Source organism: Tursiops truncatus, chromosome 1, assembly GCF_011762595.2.
Source record: "Tursiops truncatus isolate mTurTru1 chromosome 1, mTurTru1.mat.Y, whole genome shotgun sequence".
Classification (NCBI taxonomy): Eukaryota; Metazoa; Chordata; class Mammalia; order Artiodactyla; family Delphinidae; genus Tursiops; species Tursiops truncatus.
In genome coordinates, this window is record NC_047034.1 from 115471152 (window position 1) to 115485960 (window position 14809).

The 14809-nt window shown below is 37.9% G+C and overlaps 1 protein-coding gene across 1 annotated transcript; it reads right to left on the bottom strand.

The window, feature by feature from the left end:
- Positions 1-6002: 6002 nt before the first annotated feature.
- On the bottom strand, positions 6003-13041 carry LOC101337081 (interferon-induced protein 44). The gene is given in 5 exon segments (XM_019919152.3): positions 6003-7177; positions 7180-7207; positions 12114-12263; positions 12422-12617; positions 13001-13041. Coding segments are annotated over 5 exon segments (573 nt in total). The 3' UTR covers positions 6003-7019.
- Positions 13042-14809: the final 1768 nt, after the last annotated feature.

Sequence of the window (14809 nt, forward strand, 5' to 3'; positions counted from 1 at the left end):
GTGGTTGATCCTGATCCTGTCCAATCTCAATCAATTTTACTGTGAGGGACATGACCTTGTTTTAAAAGTGGGTACACTGATTATGAGGACGTAGCAGTAAAAGACTGCATTCCCAGTGATGGCTTGCCATATTAGGTTGACCCTAGTGATTCCATAGCCTAAGCCTCTATTCCACCCAGCTACTGCTTTCCCTCTCCCTCAGCCCCTTTTCTTCTCTTTCAATTTCAGATAACTTCATCATCTTTTAGATGGCCTACCTAGCAAGACAAGTTTCCTGAGAGAGGACTCCAGTGTCCCTATCTGAGTTAAAATTCCTCTCAGTATGGTGGTGAGCTTCCAGAAAAGCCATCTGCACTCGATTCAACACACCAAGTCTGATTCCCAAGGCTCCCAAATCTCTCTTGGTATGTTGGGACCAGTTTTAGTTAATCCACTACAAGTATAACTGCTTGTGCTATGAGTGTTATTCAAATATATAAGAGGCACCTAAAATATTGCTATTCTAGGAGATCATCAGCTGAAATTGTTGACTCCTAGCTGCAGTTCAATTTAATAGGAGTAGGCTTTTCATAATCACCCTTTTCAAAGTTTCAGAGACAAATTCCATCAGTGATACTTACTCATCAAGTCAGGCATAATTCACTCTTTTGGACACCATTCTGATTTCCTGACTACCCTACTTATTTAATGTTCCTTCCACATTTATATCTGATTTAGTCAAAAGAGAAAAGGAGACTCTGACCTACTGGAAATCCAGTGGTGACATATCTCCCTTCAGACCCACACCGAGCTTAGAGTCACAACATATCCTTCTCAGTTTGAAGGTAGGCTCCTTCTCCAAGACATGATAAAACCAATATGATGAATATAATCAACAAAATGTGACTCAAATTAGAATTGCAACTAACTCCTATTGAGGTGGATCATCAAGGGTAGTTGATGTCTTTTCAGTAAATAACTAAACCAGAGTTCTTAGGTTAGTCTTGTAGTTTGGCTTCAGTGTCATTCTATTTCCCAGAGAGGGGAGAAAATCCAGGCTCTTCTCTCTGAATTAGCAATAACTTGGTATTATATCTGGGAGAAACAGTTAAAAGTGTTTCTCTCGCTCTGAGACACTCAGGAAAAAAGTGATGCAACACTGTAGATTTTATGTGCTTTCTTTCCATCTGCCACAATTCCCCCTTTGCTTTCATTTGTTACTTACTTATTACCATATTTCATTCCCTGGGTGTGTCTCTATACTGTTTACCTCAAGGGCAGATAGCTGGAATCACTCTGCCAAGCCTTCCCCTTCTGTCCACTCCCAGCAAGAAGGAAAGACAAGTAGTGATGGGACCATCCTACGTGTCACCAATAGGACAGCACTTACAGTCAGTCCTAGTTAAGGACACATGAGGGGCGTCACTGTCAAGTCCATTGTGTTTTTTACCAAGATGCCAGTCAAATTCAGAGAAATTGAACTAGTTTTCTGAGTATCAATGCCTCCCTTTGCTGGGATATGGTAGTGTAGTCTTGAACGCAATACAGGTGAATCTGGCAAGATAAAATAAATTTTCTGTTCCAACTAAAATTGGACATTAGCATGGCCCCTGTGCAAGTATGACAGGCAAATTTGTGAAGCATTCCATATTAAAGAAAAGAAAAGAAAAGAAAAGAAAAGAAAAGAAAAGAAGAGAAGGGAAGAGAAGAGAAGAGAAAAGAAAGAAAAGAAAAAAAATTTCTGTTGGAGTTGTGTGATTGCATCATCACTGTTATCTTTACCCCTACATTCACATAGGAACTACCCCCCAATGGTTTTTCTATGTTAGATTGACCCAGTCATGGCAGCCAGTTCTTCATTCCCTTAGCATCACCAGTCTTTATCAACATATATTTTAATTACCCATTCCAGGTATTTTTCAAACTGCTGCTATATGTGTGATATGCAATTTGGTAAGTCCATATGATGTTATGTCTCTTAGCTCATTTTTGTACACAGGCAACAGTGAAAAGTATACTTTGATTGATAAAAATGTAACTTAGGAGACTGAGTTTATTCACGTTGTATTGTTCCAAATCTTTAATAGTATCCTCAGCCATAGTTACACCCAAAGGATAAGCAAAGTCAAAGTCTAATATGTGGTTATTCTAGTCACGACCCAGTTGAAGCCACCTGGGCTACCAGTAAGGGTCCAGTGTTGTCAACTGCTATTCCCTGCCCTTGAGGAATCTTACCCAAAGTCAACTTTTGGAAATTCTTTTCCCATTCACAATCCGGATAGCATATTATCACATCAGTAATTTCCGTAAAGGAGGATGTCATTGTTCCATCCAATATTTATAGCTCAAGTAAAAATATCCCCATTTATTTTATGTACGCAAGGAGATAACATCCAAGGAATAGACCAATGCTTTGTATTCTAACCCCGTATGAGCCAGCAGCCAGGTTTTATCTGGTGGTCATTGATATGACCCATTGTAATTCTTCCACAGAATTTCCACATATTTCCATAACTTAATTCTCCTCACAGTGGTATTTGTAATTGTCCAATCCTAAAGTGTTACTTTAGTAGGATAAAAGTCATAGGTTCACCCTTTTTAACAAGAAACTAAGAATTCTTCTGGTGGTTCTGTCCTCTATTCCAAAGGTGGGGCTGTATCCTGTTCATGGATACCATGTACTTTCCCAGAGTCACATCTAGTTACTATTCCATTTCTATGTTATCCACCATTGGATCTGAGCCATCATTATTGGAATAGCTCCCTGACATTACCTATAATATAATGGATATTTGATGTCTTTCAGTGATGGGAGCTATTTCTATCAAAGCCCAATTTCAGGACAACAAAGGTCTCTTGGAGTGACTACATCTAGCTATTGCCATCAGGTTACTTGCAGGTCCAAATATCTCAGTAGTCACCAAGTGAGAGCAGTTATAGACTTCTTCCTGAGAATTTAGTCTGCATATGTCTGCATAGTAGATATTTTCAAAATAATTCATGTGACAACATTACATGGACTTGATTTTGCTACTTGAGTTATAGCTCTTCCTTTGTAAATATATCAAAGTCTCTTTTGTTCCAGATCCCATTCAAACTCAGATTTCTCTTTGGTCACTTGATATATAAAGGATAATAACATCTTAGGTACAACATATGTACCCTCCAAGATTCAAATAGCCTTAAAAGCCATTGAGCCTCATTCTAAGTAGTAAGCCCTGGCATATATTACGTACTGTCTTTGGAAAGTCTCTTCTGATTACAGCCCATGTTTTTCACTCCAAATTGAACTGAATAAACTATCACAATTCTCATTTTTTCCCTGGCTTTCTTTTCCTTTAGAGAAGCTATCATGGTAGTATCATCATTATGAAGCAACTGACTTTTGATAATGATCAAGTATAAATCTTGTCTTATTAGGTTATGACAGTATACTAGAGAATATAAGTATCTTTGAGGGAGGATAGAGAATGTATACTGTTGTTAGTCCCATGAGGAAGTAAACTAATCCTGGCTTTCTTTTGATATGGGAATGGAAAACAAATTGTATAATATGGTATATTATATGTATATACTAGATAGACATATACATACATAATTATTGGTCTCAATTCTTCACTCTCTTCTGCAGTCACACACTTGCCATGACCTCACTGGGAGAGAGGGGTGAATTTTTCAGCCCCTTGGTTTTGGTTTGCCCATATAACTCGCTTTGGCCAATGGCAAGTGGGCAGAAGTGATGATGTGTTAGTTGTACACTTAGGCTTTAAGGGACATTGCATGGCTCCCCTTGCCTTCTTGCAATTCTGCCACACAACAGGAAGAGCTGTCCCTAGGAAGCTACTGTCTTATCAGTTTCAGAATGCACAGATATGGAGTGGAACAGCCCTAGCCAACATACCCCGGCAGCCATAGCCTGAAGTATAAGCTTTCAGCTGATCCCAAGCTGGGATAACCAACCTTTAGCCAGACTCAGACACAGATGATAATAAGTGATTCTTATTGAAGGCACTAAAGTTTGACATGGCTTCTTAGGCAGCGAGAGTTAACCAAAAATAAAGTACTGATAGGTCAAATTTCTTATATCTCTCATTTAAAATATCTAATTAAGTACTTAATTTGAACTTGTGGATTTAAGTTGAAATCTTAATACATTTTCATCATATATTTGGAAATTTAGAATAACTTTAGGTTCACTATGATTCTAAGATCAAGATACTAGATCTGTAAGAATCTTTCAATACTCAGGAAGGTTTAGTCAAACAATAGAATTGATAAAATCAGAAATTAAATATATTAAATTTGAGATGAAGTTTTAAAAATTTGGAAGTCTTGACTCATTAAATTTTTAGATAAAATCAAAACATTTTTCAAATATCTTTTAAAAAGGGGCTGGTATTATCGATTAAAGCTAAACATGTACACACTCCATGACACAGCAATTCTGTCCTAGATATATATCCAACAGAAATGTTTCCATATGTTCTACAAAGGCATATGCTGGAATGTTTGTAGTAACACTATTTGTAATAGTGCCAAACTGGAAACTACCCAGCTGCCCATCAAAGGTAGAATAGATAAGAATGAATAATCTTTATCATTGTGCAATAATATAAATCAAATACATTATCATATTAAAATCAGACTCAGAAGAATAAATAGTGCATAATACTATTTATGTGAGGGATAAATAAGAACAAGACCAATCTACCCAATTAGAAGTCAGAATAGTGGGTATCCTAGGTATGATCATAGATAATGTTGCAATTAAAGGTCTGAATGGTGGATATCCTAGATAACTAGACCTGGCATAAACGGGACTTATTTGATGCTGGTGATGTTCTATTTTTAATGTGAGTTCTAATTTCATGGATTTGTAAAGTTTGTAAAAATAAATCCAGCTATATATTGTACTTTTGAACCATACACTTTTTATGTGTATATGGTACTTTAACAAAATGCTTTTTATTAAAGTTTAAAAAGTTTTTCTTAATTTAACCATTTTAGACTTACTAATAAGATTTTTTAGCAAACTTTTTAATCTAAATGAGGAACTAGATACAAAACTTCCTGATCTATGAGATACATATTACAGTGCCTCTCCAGCTCAGTTAATCCAACAGTAGCCATGTCCATGATTAACTTTCTTCTAATAATAATAAATCACTCTTCCTGGGCAGACATGACCTAAGATGGGCTGATCATACTTCCTTGCTCTTCTTGGTAAAGTAATTATTCCTGGGGGAGGGAGGTTAGGTGTATGACTTGAGCTGGATCAATTGCAGTCGTTTTGGGGGAGTATTTCACAATGAAACTAGAAAAGAAAAGTCCTTTCTTTTCAGGTCACAAGACTGAATGAATGTCAGCCTGCTGAAGCTTGGACTCAAAAGATGAAGGATTTATCAAGATTGCTAGCGTGAGAGAATGACTGCAATATACAGAAAGAAGGAATCAATAGGCTGTGGTGTATGTGTGTGTGTGTATGTGTGTGTGTGAAAGAGAGAAAGAGAGAAAGAATAGCTTTTGAATCCCTAGATTCAACAATTCCTGAGGCCAATTCAATTCAATCCCAGCCTTTTCTATTGTTGGATTACTTGATCCAGTACTATAGTCCTCTTTTTTATTCATGTAGTTCAGATTGAGTTTTGTCACTTGAAATTAAAATAGTTGTAATTGACAGAGTAATCAAACTATAGTCCCTCTCAGTTTTAGTCCTCTGGAACTCATTAATATTAATTGCCACATCCTTAAAGAAGTGTTCAGATATTCAAATAAAAATGGCTTTAGGTTAAAGAATACAATGTTAACTGGGGCCCAAAGAGAATAAAATCAAGCACGTTAGAAGTAACATAAGAAAGCAAAATTAAGATGACTTGGGTGAAGATCAGAAGATGCTGACAAGTCATATTAAAATAAGCTTTGCCAGAATCACATGCACATACCACACACACACATATGCACACACTCAAGTTAGACTCGGTTTTTACAAAAAGAAACTTTATTTTTTCACAGATACAGAACATAATTTTAAAATAAATTATAATTTTTTTTTTACAATTAATGACTTTAAATGGTCCTGTTCCTCTTTGTAGGTATTATGATCTTGTATGTGTAACTTCATTCCAGACTTAAATAAAATACCCCCCCTCAGGTTCAACTACTTCTCTTTTTCCTATGTTTTCTCATCTCGCACTGTTTACTCTTCTATGATGAGATTAAAAACTTTTTAATATACAAAGCATTCACTTATTTTCTTTACTTACACCTGATCATTTCTTTCCTCTGATCTCTTAGTAAAGAGAAACAAAATATTCTTGATGGATTATTTGGGGAAAATCAACCAATAGGAAGAAGAAACATTGGGCTACAGGAGGTCTAAGCCAACCCTGACTTTGGGAATGCATGCACAATGAGGAAGAGAAGGAATAGAAAAACCAAGATGGCAGAGTCAGGACAGCAAAAGTAGTAGTGTGAGAGTTTCCCAGGAGTCTGTGAGTGAGAGAGAACTAGAGATGATATGATACTCTGATTTCCCACAAGCTAAAATAAGATTTGAGTTTAGATTGATACTTCTGTCTGATCTTTGATTGGAACAGTGCAGTGTGTACTATGCACAGGCTGATAAGAGAAAATACACATAACACTAAAATCTGAGGTCATAAACAGGAAAGGCACACACCTCTACCCAGAACTGACCACACTGCATTAAGAGGGACTTTGACAAAGGAGAGGCATTGAAAAGTCAAGTCAATAACGGTGGAAGTATAAGGTCTGAAGGAAGAACCGATAATCAAAGATCACATCTGATCAGAAACAATGCTGAGCCAATCCCATTCTGGGTCCCAAGCAGCAAAGCCCATTTTAACAGAAGAGGGCAAGGATACTGCTTGGGATGTTCAGACAGTGGGAATGACAGAGGTCAATCATTTCAAATATTTCATTTTAAAATAAGACAAAGGGGATGAGAAGTAGTATAGATCCTCTAGGATGTACCCAAACCGGAAGTAGCCATGTAGCTGACACCTTCAAGCTTCTACACCTCAAAAACATCTACTTGTTTCCTCAAGAGGCAAATCCTCTAAGAAGTCATCTGCAGTCCACAGCATCTGTCTCAATGCAGAGAGGTTCAGAACGTCCATGACAGGCTCCAGCTCCCACTCTGACGTATAATTACTAACCACAAAGATGTGAGAAGAACAAATCCAAGTTCTCTGTGAACTGCCTCTAGCTGCAATACAGAATTTAAAACCCAGAAATCTTAAAACAGTGGAAAATACAATTTTATGTTGATATAAATTATGAAAGTAATATCAAAAAGTAGGAGCTTAGCAATACTTGTCCTGTTGGAGAATGTGGAGACAGATCTGGCTCCATAAAGGAATTTCTTCAAGAACTTCGCAAGTCAAGTTCTAATATCACTGCTAATTTTCATTTAGAACACACATAATAGATTCAATATGAGTTACAAACTAAAGATAACTAATAGATCCATACAAACTACTCTGAAATTGAAGAATTTTTAACACCCTTATATTAGAATCTATCATTTCCTTCAGCTTCCTTTTAAAGGTTATTCTCAGGATAAGTCTATTTTACTAGACTAGTTTAATGTTGATGTTTAATTCATGCTTAGACTAGTTTATTTGTGGAACCACACTGCCTGGGTTCAAAGTAGGGCTCTGTCACTTCCTAACATTGTCAGTAAACTGGCAAATGCTTTACTCTGTGTGTTTTTGTTTATTTATCTATCAAATGTGGTAATGACAGTACCCATCTCATAAGGTTGTTATAAGTATTGAATAAGAAAATCTATCACAGAGAGTGGCATGAACATATATACACTACCAAACGTAAAATAGATAGCTAGCGGGAAGCAGCTGCATAGCACAGGGAGATCACCTCGGTGCTTTGTGACCGCTAGAGGGGTGGGATAGGGAGGGTGGGAAGGAGGGAGATGCAAGAGGGAAGAGATATGGGAACATATGTACATGTATAACTGATTCACTTTGTTATAAAGCAGAAACTAACACACCATTGTAAAGCAATTATACTCCAGTAAAGATGTAAAAAAAAAAAAAGAAAATCTATCACGTATTTAGTGCTCAACAAATATTAGCTATCATTATATCCTCCCAACTGTTGTTTCCACCTCCAAGTTCTTTTTGACTCCAGTCTATTGTGCACATGGGCAGCAGATTAATTTTTGTGAAGCTTAACTTTAGTCACATCATTACTCTTTCAAAAAACATTTCTGTGATTCCACATAATGCACCTAATTAATAAAACCACTTCATGCAAATGTAACTTTCTCACTTTCTCTCTCCCTCCAAAGATCCAGCCCTCCGCTAAACTAAATGACTCCATGCTTCCCATACACGCTGCCTTTTCCTTCATTGATGTATTGATTTATGTTGCCCCCAGGGCCTCAATATTTTCGCCTTTTTGTCCCTTCACTTACTGAAGTAGTCCTCCTCCTTGAAAGCCATTTCCCAGTACCACCCCAGTAATGAAATCTTCCCCCATCCACTTTAATACAATTTTTTCCTTCTCTAAGCTTTCAAAGCATATTATTTTTAATCATTTCTATTTATCATACTTGGGAAAGAAAAACGGAGCTGGAGGAATCAGACTCCCAGACTTCTGACTGTACTACAAAGCTACAGTAATCAAGACAGTATGGTACTGGCACAAAAACAGAAATATAGATCAAAGGACAGGATAGAAAACCCAGAGATAAACCCACCCACATATGGTCACCTTATCTTTGATAAAGGAGGCAAGAATATACAATAGAGAAAAGAGAGCCTCTTCAATAAGTGATGCTGGGAAAACTGGACAGCTACATGTAAAAGAATGAAATTAGAATACTCCACAAGAGCATACACAAAAATAAACTCAAAATGGATTATAGACCTAAATGTAAGTCCAGACACTATCAAACACTCAGAGAAAAACATAGGCAGAACACTCTATGACATAAATCACACAAGATCCTTTTTGACCCACCTCCTAGAGAAATGGAAATAAAAACAAAAGTAAACATATGGGACCTAATGAAACCTAAAAGCTTTTGCACAGCAAAGGAAACCATAAACAAGATGAAAAGACAACCCTCAGAGTGGGAGAAAATATTTGCAAATTAAGCAACTGACAAAGGATCAATCTCCAAAAATTACAAGCAGCTCATGGAGCTCAATATCAAAAAAACAAACAACCCCATCCAAAAATGGGCAGAAGGCCTAAATAGACATTTCTCCGATGAAGATATACAGATTGCCAACTAACACATGAAAGAATGCTCAACATCATTAATCATTAGAGAAATGCAAATCAAAACTACAATGCGATATCATCTCACATCAGTCAGAATGGGCATCATCAAAAAATCTACAAACAATAAATGCTGGAGAGGGTGTGGAGAAAAGTGAACCCTCATATACTGTTAGTGGGAATGTAAATTGATACAGCCACTATGGAGAACAGTATGGAGGTTCCCTAAAAAACTAAAAATAGAACTACCATATGACCCAGCAATCCCACTACTGGACACATACCCTGAGAAAACCATAATTCAACAAGAGTCATGTACTACAATGTTCATTGCAGCTCTATTTACAATAGCCAGGACATGGAAGCAACCTAAGTGTCCATTGATAGATGAATGGATAAAGAAGATGTGGCACATATATACAATGGAATATTACCCAGCCATAAAAAGAAACGAAACTGAGTTATTTGTAGTGAAGTGGATGGATATAGAGTCTCTCATACAGAGTGAATTAAGTCAGAAAGAGAAAAACAAATACCGTATGCTAACACATATATATGGAATCTAAAAAAAAAAAAAATGGTCATGAAGAACTTAGGGGCAAGACGGGAATAAAGACGCATACCTACTAGAGAATGGACTTGAGGACACGGGGAGAAGGAAGGGTAAGCTGGGACAAAGTGAGAGAGTGGTAGTGTATATATAGATATATATACACTACCAAATGTAAAATAGATAGCTAGTGGGAAGCAGACACATAGCACAGGGAGATCAGCTAGGTGGTTTGTGACCACCTAGAGGGGTGGGATAGGGTGTGTGGGAGGAAGGGAGACGCAAGAGGGAAGAGATATGGGGATATGTATATATGTATAACTGATTCACTTTGTTATAAAGCAGAAACTAACTCACCATTGTAAAGCAATTATACTCCAATTAAAACGTTTAAAAAAATGTAATTATGTATTCTGTTCTTGTCACCCTTTTAATAAACCTAGCATGTTTCTTCAAAAAAATAAAAGAAATAAAAAAGGAAAAGAGGCTGGATAGATTTATTTGAATAATTTTTTGAACAAACTGTTATAAAAGGTGCATGATACTTAAAAGAGAAATAGAAATGGGTAATATTTGATACATTAAGAGCAGCTATTACTTTTAAATGTGATAAGCATATCATGCCTATGTTTAATAAAAGACACATATGACCTTATGTGTATATATATTTAATTTAAATATATATATATTTAAATGCATATTCATTTATGGATGAAATATTATGACTTCTCAGATCTTCTTCCAAATAATACAGGAGAGGAGAAAGTGGGTAGGCACAGATGAAACAAGATTGGCTATAAATAAAAAATTGTTGAAGCTATGTAAATGCAAATTCACTAAATTGTTTTGTCCACTTTTGCATAGGTTTAACATTCTCTAAATAAATATTTCTTTTAAAGAATATTTTAAAATAAACTTAACTACCTCTACAATATAACTTTAAAGAATGAAAGAAGTTTGCATGAATATAAAAATAAAGCATGCTCTGTTTCTGGATAAAAACACTGGATATGTAAAGATGTATATCAACACTCAATATATAATTTTAATGTAATTTCAATCAAAGCACCAACAAGTCAAACACAAATACAAACAATCAAATAAAACACTAACAAGTTCATTTAGAAAAGGAAAAGTATATGTATAAAATAGTCCAAAACATGTGAGAAATGAATAATGAATATGACATCCAGTTGGTTATCAAGACATAACTGATTGCTATGGCAATTAAAACAATTAGACAATATGGTAATAAAAGCAATATTATAAAGGAATTGAAAAATACATTAATAGGACAAACTATAGATTGCAAAACTAAATACCCATATTTAGAAGGGAAAGATACAACTTTCAATAAAATATGTTAGCACATTTGCCTATTCATTTGGAACAAGGTGAATTAATAATCAACTTAAGATCTAAATGTTTATAAAAAGGAACCAGAAAGTTTTTTTAAAAGGCAGACTAAAGTAGCTTTTCTCTTTCATCTCTTCCTTCCTCTTGCCTGGAATACCAACAGTGCTTAGCATGAACATCTTGAGAATATAAAGATGAAAACCACATGTCTTAGTCAGCTTGGGCTGCTATAACAAGTTACCGTATTGGTTTACTTAAACAACAAACTTTTATTTCTCATAGTTCTGGAAGCTAGGAAATCCAAGATCAAGGTGCTGGTAAATTTTGTGTGTGGTTAGACCCTGGTGTGTAGACAGCCACCTTCTTGCTGTGTCCTCATATGGCTGCAAGAGAGGTCATCTCTCTTGTGTTCTTTCTCACAAGGGCACTAATTGCATTCATGAAGGCTTCACCATCATGACCTAATCACCTCCCAAACTTGCTCTGTCTCCAAACATCATCACACTATGGATTAAGGCTTCAACATGTGAATGGAGGGTGGGGGGCAAACATTACATCCATAGCCTTATGCTGATGATCTCAGAACAGAAAGTCAGAAGGACACATGAAATTAATAACCTTCCACACTTGCCCAAAGCGGCCTACCTTCAAGCTTTCTGTTACATAAGAAAAATCACCCTTGTGAGGAAATTGATGTAGTTAGACTTCTGTTTCACATAGCCAAAAGCAATTGAATGTATAACAACATTCAGAGTTGTTATAACAACTATGAGAGAAGAACCCTATGGATGTTTTAATTCTTTATAAAATAGAATATCAAAAAGCAGAAAAATATCTTGAACAAGTGTAGTTTAATAAAATAAATGCCAGTGCACTAGAGTCTAATATTGTCGATAGTGGGCAAAAATAAACATTTCAAGTATCAATTATACTTTCTCAATAATTAGCCAAATCTTACCTGGTATCTGTCAGGAATTCAGCCTTCTAAGATATAGGGTATGTCATCCATGCACAGCCCTTCTTCTTTCTCACTCAGCCCCATTGAGTCACACAGAATAAATGGCCGGGTGTTGCCATCCTTCCCATCCTTAATGAAATATGTTCTGTACTGCAGAGGAAATGAAAAGTAACTTTAAAAGTTCATTTTCTAAAAAACTGTGAATTGAAATGAAGTCTACATGTAATGAAATTGATCAGCAAAAGACTTTTCAAATATAATTAACTTGAACAAAGAAGCAAAGGCTGAGTGACCTAGAACAGACTCACCTTTTCAGATACCCCAGTTGTCTTAGACCCCACCAAGGCCTGGTTTGTTACACGGCCTCGGAAAACAAACTTCACTGCATTGAAAAAGCTAGACTTCCCAGCTCCAATTGGACCCAAAAGCAGAATTCGTATTTGGTGAACCAGGCCTCCATATGGTTCGGAAGTTCTTATAGCAGACAATAAGTTCTCCTTGAGCCTGTTTAGACAAGACAAGTTTAACAGTTGACTAAGGTTAGGTCACAAGACTCTACCATAAATTTTCCTAGAATTCAGTCTTTTTTCTCATATGTTATTATTTATTTTTGATTAGTATCTTGTATAAAAAGACACGAAAATATCTTATCTCAAATCCTATTGTAAAAGAAGTAAGAGTAACAGTTTTAACTAAAGACAATCAGACATAAAACCTTTCAGATTTAAGCATATATAAACCTTGGAATAAACAGCAATTATGTTAAACATGAAAATAAATTATCAATAATAAACTTCAAAAACCACAACATAATATGTGACTTTTGAGGTTTATAGAAGTAGAAAATTTCTAACATGTTCTTGAAGTTCATGATAGGTATTCCCCACCTGCCAACCACCCCTGCCCTGAAGTAGTTGAAACCAGCCATAGCTGTAAGAATTCTAAGCAAAAGTGTAGACATTCAGCCAAATAATTATTTCCTTTCAAGTATATAAAAACATTAGAAATGTCTTTCATCCACTCAGTGCTATTTTTGTTTTAACATTACTATTATGAAATATTTTATGATTATAAATATAACTTGTTCTTGGTGATCCACAAGTTACCTGCTATAATTTGCACTACGAATTTTATTGACAAAACCTATAGTAGAGAGGGGGGACCTTGAAGATGGCAGAAGAGTAAGACGCAGAGATCACCTTCCTCCCCACAGATACACCAGAAATACATCTACACGTGGAACAACTCCTACAGAACACCTACTGAACGCTGGCAGAAGACCTCAGACCTCCCAAAAGGCAAGAAACTCCCCATGTACCTGGGTAGGGCAAAAGAAAAAAAGAAAAAACAGAGACAAAAGAATAGGGACGGCACCTGCACCAGTGGGAGGGAGCTGTGAAGGAGGAAAAGTTTCCACACGCTAAAAGCCCCTTCGCAGGCGGAGACTGCGGGAGGCGGAGCGGGGAGCTTCGGGGCCGCGGAGGAGAGCACAGCAACAGGGCTGCGGAGGGCAAAGCGCGGAGATTCCCGCACAGAGAATCGGTGCCGACCGGCACTCACCAGCCCGAGAGGCTTGTCTGCTCACCCGCCGGGGCGGGCGGGGCTGCGAGCTGAGGTTCGGGTTTCGGTTTCAGACTGAGCGCAGGGAGAGGACTGGGGTTGGCGGCTTGAACATAGCCTGAAGGGGTTAGTGCACCACGGCTAGCCGGGAGGGAGTCCGGGGGAAAGTCTTCACATGCCGAAGAGGCAAGAGACTTTTTCTTCCCTCTTTGTTTCCTGGTGCGCGAGGAGAGGGGTTTAAGAGCGCTGCTTAAAGGAACTCCAGAGATGGGCGCGAGCCGCGGCTAAAAGCGCGGACCCCAGAGACGGGCGCGAGCCGCGGCTGAAAGCACGGACCCCAGAGATGGGCGGGAGACGCTGGGGCTGCTGCTGCCGCCATCAAGGGGCCTGTGTGCGAGCACAGGTCACTCTCCACACCCCTCTTCCGCGGAGCCTGTGCAGCCCGCCACTGCCGGGTTCCCGGGATCCAGGGACAACTTCCCCGGGAGAACGCACGGCGGGCCTCGGGCTGGTGCGGCGTCACGCCAGCCTCTGCCGCCGCAGGCCCGCCCCGCACGCAGTGCCCCTCCGTCCCTCCCGCCCCCCCCACCCCCGGCCTGAGTGCGCCAGAGCCCCCGAATCAGCGGCTCCTTTAACCCCGTTCTGTCTGAGCAAAAAACAGACGCCCTCCAGCGACCTACACGCAGAGGCAGGGCCAAATCCAAAGCTGAGCCCCTGAGAGCTGTGAGAACAAAGAAGACAAAGGGAAATCTCTCCCAGCAGCTCAGAAGCAGCGGATTAAAGCTCCACAATCAACTTGATATACCCTCATCTGTGGAATACCTGAATAGACAAGGAATGATCCCAAATTGAGGAGGTGGACTTTAGGAGCAAGACCTATGATTTTTTTCCCTTTTCCTCTTTTTGTGAATGTGTATGTGTATGCTCCTGTGTGAGATCTTGTCTGTATAGTCTTGCTTCCACCATTTGTCCTAGGGTTCTATCCGTCCATGTTTTTTTTTTAAAAATTTTTTAATAATTAATTTTAATTTTAATAACTTTATTATACTTTACCTTCTTTCTTTCTTTCCTTCCTTCCTTCCTTCCCTCCTTTAGACAACGAATCACCCCAAATTGAGGAGGTGGTCTCTGACAGC